The sequence below is a fragment of the Crocodylus porosus genome, unplaced genomic scaffold (assembly GCF_001723895.1).
Source record: "Crocodylus porosus isolate Cpor-Errol unplaced genomic scaffold, CroPor_comp1, whole genome shotgun sequence".
In the NCBI taxonomy this organism is placed as follows: domain Eukaryota; kingdom Metazoa; phylum Chordata; order Crocodylia; family Crocodylidae; genus Crocodylus; species Crocodylus porosus.
In genome coordinates this window covers 17,778,856-17,788,248 of record NW_017728947.1, presented here as the reverse complement: position 1 = coordinate 17,788,248, position 9,393 = coordinate 17,778,856, and the positions used below count along the sequence as shown (strand labels likewise).

At 38.6% G+C, this 9,393-nt stretch overlaps 1 protein-coding gene across 2 annotated transcripts in view; it reads right to left on the bottom strand.

Moving 5' to 3' along the window:
* The window catches only part of TEAD1 (TEA domain transcription factor 1), a 150,759-nt gene extending 146,037 nt beyond the window's left edge, over window positions 1–4,722 (bottom strand). For both annotated transcript variants that reach the window (XM_019551497.1, XM_019551498.1), the window contains exon 1: window positions 4,488–4,722. In XM_019551497.1, coding sequence (XP_019407042.1) covers window positions 4,488–4,635 — 148 coding nt within the window. In that variant the 5' untranslated portion in view covers window positions 4,636–4,722. The remainder of the gene's footprint in view (window positions 1–4,487) is intronic.
* Window positions 4,723–9,393: the final 4,671 nt, after the last annotated feature.

Below are 9,393 nucleotides of genomic sequence, written 5' to 3'. Positions count from 1 at the left end.
TTTTGTTTTTAATTTGGGGGGGGGGGGGTTGAGTTTAATCAGGGAAATCCAGGATACCCGCTGATAAAAGCCAGTGAAAGAGAAGCTGTAGGAATACCACTATACTAAAGTATTACATAATCTTGACAGAAGTGAGTCTTTTGCTGCGGTATTAGCTATTAATTTAATGTTCAATTAATGTACAGTGCTTTAAGTTTTGCAAAAATTATCTTTGTCTTAGTAGAATGTTTTGTATGATGGGTGAGTACGGCATCATGCGGCTTTTCACTACCACCTGCATAAGGACAGACTGTTACATTAATGTAAGAGTTTTGCAAGACTATAGTGTACTTTTGTAACTTTAAATAGTGCTTATTAATCTTTTCAGAATAAGTAAACAGATTCTGTAAGCCTCTGTTAAATCGTTATTAATAAATTGTTCTTTTTCCTATACAGATTCTACCGAGTAAATTATAATTGTAATAACTAACATGCTCCCCAAGTTAATCTTTATATCATTTTTTTAATTTAAAAGATTAAATATCTCAATAAAATACAAAAGCCATCTTTGCTAGGCTGAGTCAGTAATCTTAATAGTAAAATATCTGCATGAGGTAGTAAAATAACTGTATGTCTGCAGTTATTTCCCTTAATGACAGTTTTAAATGACTCTGACATCATTTTGAAAGTGTATCTAAGTTATGTCTTTGATATGTCTAAATTACAGGTAAATGAAAACAAACACACTGGAGCAAATTCAGTCCTACTGTAACTTTACTGACTGCAGTGTTACACCAGGGATGAATTAAGGCTGCATTTCAAAGTAGCTTTCATTCTTCTGATTTTTCCAAAACACAGTCTTTGCAGGAGCAGAGACAAGTGCAGGCAAGTACCTTGCCAATAAGTGAGTTCACAGGAATTGTTACAAGTAACTAAACTGTCAACAGAAAAAGACCAACAATTTGAATTAAGTACAAATACAGGACAACCAATGCCCTCTAATGGTCTGCAGGTTTTAGTATGTGCTAGAACAACAGACATTTGTGATGCTTAATTTATGGGATGGGAAATAAGTCCAGCAGAGCTGCACTTCTTGTTACCAATCATATCTGAATTTATCAAAAACCTTTTTTAATGCAATGAAAGATGATGTCAAAATCCTTCCTACACTAATCCTGAACAGCAAATTTAAGCTACACAGTATAAAAGAGTAGCCTATCTTTTCTATGGTCTTTATTCAACCATTTCCTCAAAGAGGGTTGAAAAGGTACTTATCAGTTTGCAGGATAAGTTTTCCTGAACCAAGTTTTTTTAGTCACTTCCATTTTTTACCCGCAGCTATTGCATCAATACCACCATAGTAAAGATCAAAAAGATGGCCAAAGAATGGAGAAAAAACAAAAAATGGAGGGCATAAGCAAGTCACAGAAATTGAAGGCATCATTATGGCTTCAAAATATCATTATGCCTGTGGATATACAAGTTCCTTTTTCCATGGGCTCACTGGGTTTGCAGCAGAAGGCCACCCACCCCAAACCACAACATTCCTGAAAAACTCCTTTGCAGGAGACAATGGCTAGAAAACTTATTTTGCCCTTCTGTTTTGGTCTTGCACGTTACTTTTATGGAAGGCTGGAGCTGACAGAAAATTGAGTTAAAAGAACTAGAATTGAGATATCAGCTAATGGCTCCACTTTTTCCTCCCCTCCAAAAATATTACATGGTGTGAAAGAGTCAAATTAATAATCAAATTTAAAAATAACTAAATCAAATTAACAGATAAACTACAAACACTCCTCTATACCATAGGTTTAAAGACCACAAATTACCCCTTGTAAGTATACTTTTGGCATTTTAAAAAGCCCAGGAATGCCTGCACGCACCCCTAAAATAAAGTAAGCAAGCAGGTAGTCCACACCCAACCAGATCTACAAGCTCTTCCACAGACCTTTTAGATAATCACAAAGGAATACCGAAGGAATTCTGCTAATATTACAATATATGTTAAATCTGTGGTAGATGTTTAAAACTTCCACAAGAACAAATTCTTCTCTCTTTCAAATATATTTTTGTGAAAGAAAAAAAAACACAGTTGCCTAACTTCACTCATCTTCAGTAATCATGACATTTGTCCATACAGCAAATCATATTTGTTCTAGTGTCTATATTTAAAGGTAATTTCAGTCAGAAAATGAAATGGTGCTTTCTTGACCTTTTGTCTTACATGGTTTATGAATTACTGACACATATTACAATATCCCCCAACTCTGCAGAAGCTTTGAGATATTGCAAAGTCTCTCCTGTAAGGGAAATAAACTTGGTATGCCACTAAAAGGCATTAAATTATTTTCATTATGCCACACAGAATCTAAAACACTTACACTGTTTTGATTTCAAAATCCTTGGAGAACAATTATGCTCTTAGGGCCATAAGACTCTATTATAAAGTCCTCAGAAACCTAGCATGGTTTCAATAAATCCTCAAACACTACAAAGCAGTTACTCAGCTTGAAGAATGAAACATGAGTTCATCCACTAAAAAGTCAGGATGTAAATTCTGCTAATACAGTATTCCACATTTCCTTACATATTTCTTTTTTTAAAATAACAGTAACACTTTAAATCAAAGTTTTAGTTCAATATATGCACTTAAGTTAGTTACTAAATAGATATTAATAATATTTTGGCCAGGTTTTGTGGTATTTAAGGTATTTATTGGCAATTAAATATGCATATGTAGACAGTTTTTTAAAATTAGACTGTAATGATCATTTGGCATTTAAGATTCAGAACAGTAGTCCCATTAAAACTACATCAAGGATTGGTAAAAGATTAAACCCTTGAACGCATACATGTGTGGATTTTCATTAAATAAATCACATCACAATACAGTATTTCATGCAGAAAAGGTTCTCCAAATTAAAAAATACATATTAGAGGTCATTATTGTAGATTAACTATGGATTTAGGGAGCTTGATTTTTAAAAACTGTGCCAACATTATTTTTGCCTGACGAGAGTCCATGTAGTAGTATAGTCTTTAACCATAAATATATAATAAACATGTTTATATGTACATTTCTAAGTCCTGCTAGAAAGAGCACAACCTTCTAATTAAACTAATTTTCTTCTCTTTCTGAAGAGAAACAACAAAAGGCATTACAATCAAAACAGACGGAAATCAGAGGGAAGGAGGGCACAAGAGAAACTATATTCTCCGATATGAAAAAAAAAATCCAGCAGGAAACCAGGGCCTAGTAACTTTCTGCCAACAGCAGCTGAGATGCTTCATCACAACTCTATTTTTCCAGACATTATGTTTCATTTGGCTGCAAGGGTCACATGACAGCTGCAAACTAACGCCTTAAGGTTTGTTTCTGCCTCTCTGTGACATTGACAGGCTGTGAGAGACTCCAACACCACAGAAAGAAAAAAAAAATGTCCTTGTTTCCATTACATCATCCAACCAGTACTGGGGGAGGGGGCACAGCTGGTGGCAGCTGCAGTACCATCTGCTTTCTCCTTACAGTGCCTGCTAGTTTGTTCTGTAGATTTCTACTAATCTTTATGGAGAAGGGACCGTGTTAAAGACACAACACCCCATTATGTGAAATAGTATTTGTTTCACTATTGAGGAACAGTTAGTCTAACAGCCAGCAAAGATGCATCAGGTAGATTCCTGATTATTGTTAACCATAACAGTAAAAAAAAAAAAACAGTCACCAAAGCACTCTGTGGTAAGTGGGAACTTAGAAAGCACAGGAACAACCCACCATCTGCCTTTCACAATGTAAGGAGCCAAAATAAAACTCTAGAGTCAGCAATATTTACAGAAATTAAAAGAAAGGCAACATAAGCCTCTGAAGTTAGAGATTAGCTGAAGTAAACTGGGAAGACAAAAACTAAACACTCTTGGAATAATAAGCATAGACATCTGTATTCTTTAATGAAGTATATATTTATGAAATGCTGTCAGCACATCACATAATTTATAGTAGTTCACACTGAGAAAAGAAAAAGAATGAGCTTGCATAGCTCACTGAGAGGATTCTGGAGGTGACAAGAACTTTATCACTTCTGCATTAAAGCATAGAAGCATAGTATATTATATCATGCAATCACTTGAACTGCATTTCCAATTTCTTGTTCAAGTCGCTGTTATTTTTTTCATCAAAAATGAAGGCCGCTTACATATCTCTTTAAGTCCACAAGGAATACACCTTTAAAACCTTATTTTACATATTCAGCCACATACTAGTGCTTGTTAAAAGTACAATTCTGCAACTGCATGGCTTCAGTCAATTCCTTACTATGAGTTCTTAAGTGACCAGTGTAACTAAATGTGCTAGTCAGAGTGAAATGGGGAGGAAATCCCTTAACTTCACAGGGTTCCTCCGGATTTATACCAGTAAAAATGTGATCAGAATCTGGCCTTTAGTCTAAATATAGGTCTGGCTGTGTGCATCTCACTAGACATTAATTTCAAAAGATCAAATCCTCACTACTTACCATACATTTTGCCTTCATCTGATAAGATTATTTTCCTCCTCCCACATGGTGGATAGATAGCTAGAGCCTCCTGAAAGCTCTGTTCAATGTCAGGGCTCCAGACACCTTCTGCATCATTGTCAATAGGTTTATCTGCAGAATCACTCATTCTTTCAATGTCTTCGGCAGGGCTCTCGCTGCCGCTCCAGCTGCTGGGCTCAATGATGATGGCTGGGGTCTCCAAGCCTAAGCCTGGAGTCTTAAAGAAAATAAACCTAAAAGAAAAAAACACAACAATATATATTAAAGACATGGAATTTGACATGAACTGTCCTTGGCTACTCCTAATTCTAAATCGACATGACACAACTTCCCAATGACAGACAATTCAGACAAGCGTGGACACTTGTGGACACCTTGTGCCACTGCTAACTGCCCCTAGGGAACACCTGTGCTACACACACTCTGGCACATGGCAGGCTACCCAAGCTGGGATAGGGGAGGCTGGAACCAACACAGTTGCTGGCCCCAGCAGCCTTACCTAGGGGCCCGGGGGCTGGGAAAAGCTATAGCCATGTCACTCCTGCAGGTTGCAGGTTGCAGCCTGGCCAGCAGCCAGAGCATGGGGACAGAGCAGGTTCTGTCCCCATGTATACTGCCCTGCTTCATTGGTTTTTTTGACCCATGGATCTCCAGGGTCAGGAAAAAACCCTGCACTGCAAGTTCTAGCGCAGGAAATGCCTGAATGCGTGGTACGTGGTGCCGCAGAGAGGTCTGAAGTGCCACATACTACAGTTGTGTTCATCTGGACATGGGCAATGGATGCATCTACACACAAGCTTTACTGCAGAGCTGACTAATTAACTCCGCAGTAAAGCGTCACTGTCTACATATGCACCGGTATTAAGGCACAGTAAATTCACTCCACTGTAAGATAGTGCAGTTGTGGATAGTACTATCTTACCGCACAGTAATTAAGTGCAATGACATGCACATGTAGGTGGTGACAGGGACTGGCTAGGGCACAAAGGCACTAAAATGCAGAGGCTTCCTGCCGCATGGCTCCACACTTTAGCACTTTTGTGCCCCAGCAAGCCCCTCCACCACACAATGCTGCCTCCAGAAGCCTGGGGCTGTTCACCCCTCCCAGCCTGCTGCTCAGCCCCAGCCTAAGATGCTGCTCCCCTACACACACATGCAGACACTGCACCCAGAAGCAGCTGACTCTGGCTTGAATTGATCCACAGTTTACTGTGTCACATTAATTTCATGTGTAGATGCACCCAACGTGACTTTACTATTGAGATTATTGAGTTTGTGAAAACCAACAGAAAGTAAAATGCACATTTCAATTCCACCCTGGAACACATGTAGAGTGATTATTTTGGAATGGGAGCTATTAATTCATTTTCTGCATGCCTCTGTACACAAGCAACAGGTTATTCTTTTTTATTTTTTTATTTATTTTACAGCTAATGAAATTTGGGGAAAAATAATATTAGGAAAAATTATTAGGAAAAATATTTAACTAAATGCAATGTACTTCATTTTGTTTAACACTAATAATTTTAGAATCTAGGGGAGCATTCTCACCTGGTGTAAACTGGTGTCACTGCACTGACTTCCGTGTAAGCATGTCACCTTAAACCAGTGAGAAACTGGTGCCACTAACTCTTAAAGAATACATGCGTTAAATTAAAATAGAAATAATACTATTGTTCCCATTCATCCCAGATGTCAGTGGAGTCAAAGGAACTACTCCAGAGATTAAATTCCGTCCACTGTGTTTAAGCAGGAAATACAGCAATATTTAGGTCTTACCCAAATGCATAACATTCAGAGGTTGAGCTATATATAAAGGTGAAACCTTTAAAATAATAATGCCAGTGAAGGGAATGATAAGAGAAGATATTATACATTTAATCTACGTTTTAAAAGGTCTCTGCCACATAACTACAACAGAACAAAGATTACAAGCTTCAAGTTGCTGAATCAATTTCATAAGAAATAATTTAATACAACAGCACCTGCTCACACCAGTACAGCTACAGATCTGTCAGTGTTCCTTTTATATTTCTGAGAGAAATACAACTCTGCTATAAAGCTTTGCTCCAGGCTAAAATCTGCCATGCCAGACCAAATCCATCCCTGGTGTAACTCTGTGGAAGTCAATGAAGTTACTCCAGGAATAAATTTGCCTCCGCACATTCAGGTATATTACATTTTTTCATACCAGAAAAGGAACAAGAGACAAACAAAACAAAAAGAATTTAGGTGGCTAAGGTGGGGGGGGGGAGAAATTGAAAAAAAAAAATCAGTGAGTGGCTTAAAATTAATAAAACCACCTTGGCTACATAATTATTTTTCTAAATGAAGGACTGGGATGTGCCTTATCCACATGTAGAGGAAAACAGGGAACTCAGGACTCGAGCATCTTCATAGCACTACCCTAATTCCTACATAGGCTCTCAGCATATTCTTACAATTGCAGATGGCATTCATCTTCCCATCTGCAACCCATGGAAACAGAACAGGAAAGTCAGTATAGGCAGAGACTGCACTGGCTTTACTGAAGACACTTCTCAGTATTAATAAACTCCTGAAAAGCAAAAAAATATCAGCAGCAAGCACCCATTTGTTTGTCTGAGACGCTAGGTCCTAAAATCCCTAAGCCGCATCAGTGAGAGGTGGTGATGTCTTTTAAAGATTGGAAATAAATCTGGGAGCGGTCTCTCTGTCACACAGTAATGGCCTGACCTTCAAAAGGTACTGAGCACATGCAATTTTCACTGATCCCAATGGCAGCTGGGCTTGCTCAGTACCTCGGAGAATAAAGCCACAAATACCTTTTACACAACCACATATTTTATAGTGTTTAGCCCCATCTTGGTTTTAAACATTTCACCGATAACCACGACAAACATAACCACTGATATCAAAGTTGGTCAGTTCCTAGACACTTTTTAATAAAGCAGTATAGCCGGCAAAATTGATTGTAAGATGGAGTCAACTGGAAAACAACATGCTGCACAACAATCCCATGTGAGACCAGGGACTTTGGCCAAGAGTATCAGGGCAAACATTTACCCTTCCAGGAAGTAACACGGGGTTTTTATTATCCAGTGAAAACAGATGGTGCCTGGATTTTTAAGTTTCACCTAAAAGAGGAAGATAAGCAAACACAAAGGGCTTAAAAAAAAAAATCAGTTTCTCTACCTCAAGGGGCGGATTTCTTAATGCTGTCAGGATCTGAACCTTGTACTTGAATCGCAGCAAGCACCGTAGCAGCAAAGTTATTGTTGCTGTACTTAAAAAAGGATGAGCCCTGAGGTCTTTAATAACCTTGCGTGATCAAAACTCAGTTTTACATTTTATCAGAAGGGAGTATCTCCAACAGCAGAGTGCTCCCTGATGCCTGCCAGCAGCATTTCTCCAGTGCTGACTCATGAGCAAAAGTATACCACCCACTAGATCACCCAGGCCACTTCCCGCAACATGTAGGTAAGCCAAGACTGTCTCTTATTCTAGGCCAAGCACACGCTGCTGCTGACTTCTTCCAGGTCACAATTCAAGAGCTTGGACCTCCACATAAACCAGCCTTCAACATATTCAGTTTTCTAAAGAAGCATTAAATCAGCTCCAAAGTAACTGACATAACTTGATATTCACATTGGACCTTGTATTGAGTCTGCAGGTGGAGTTTCTCTAACATACTGTCTCCTCTTTCCATTTTTCCTCCCCACTTGAATCACCAGCTTCAGACATTAGTTGCTACAAATCTCTGTTTAGCAGCCTTTAAAGTGTAGGACAAGCATGTGTTTCTTCTAGAATGTCAGCACAATGGGGGTGGGGAGCAATCTGTTGGAAATAAGCTCTCGTGTACTGAAGGGAGCTTTTAGTGAATTCCATTTCTGTGAATGCTGACACTGCAGATCAAGCCAGCAGACTGAGGGGGGGAAAAAACTTGTATTCCAACCACTAAATGGCTCCCTCTTATTTCAGGAGAATAATGAGCTACTCAGTTAATCACTTCCAGCTCAGCACCACGTATCAAAAGGCCATTCCACTTCATACTGTAGTTTGAATCCTAAGGCCTTAACTATGATGAAATAATTTGGTGTTATTATGCTTGAGTTCAAAGCAGCTATCTGAAATATGACAATTGACTTCCCATTAGATAAGCTACACTGTGCATATCTTATGTGCTGTAACATAAAAATGTAAGTTTGGTTCAATCCAACTGAAAAAATATATTATGGTGAAAAATACATTCATGACATGCACCTCCCTGCTATATGCAAATTCCCATACTCAAAATAGCAGCTTCCTAGTTTCTTTCTATTTAACTAGGAACAAGCAGAAAAAGAGTACTAACTCAAATTCATTCACACACGCATGCACTAAGAGTGAAAAGCACTATTGCTGTTCTCCAGCACACAAGAACTCAGTTAGCTTTTCAAAAACACCACCACGTTCATGTGTCTTGTTCCTGCTGAATAAAATTTATAAATGTAAGCCCTCAACACTGCTTCCAAAGTCCACAAAAACAGCCTCAACAGCCCCTTATGTATCCACTAGGAATGTGTAAACATAAACCTCCAACTTAAGATGCCTCTTTTCAGATTTTACTTTTCAGCTGCAGCGTCCTGCTCTCCTGCCCCTTCTTTTAGTATTTCAAGCCGACTTCCATCACACATGTGACCTGTAAACTGCAAGCCATGGTAACCTCTGCTGACCGTTTCTTTTCTGCGTTTGCCCTTCTTTTATGTTTGCCTGTCTCTTTTGCCTCTCAGCTGTCAGTTATCCCTCGCTTGCTCTCATGTAGTTACAGTCTCCTTCTTCATAACAGACTGACTGTGGGTAAGGCTATATTTTTTTTTTCTCCCATGAGCAAAGTACTACTTTTGATTGAGAGGCAATGCTCAAT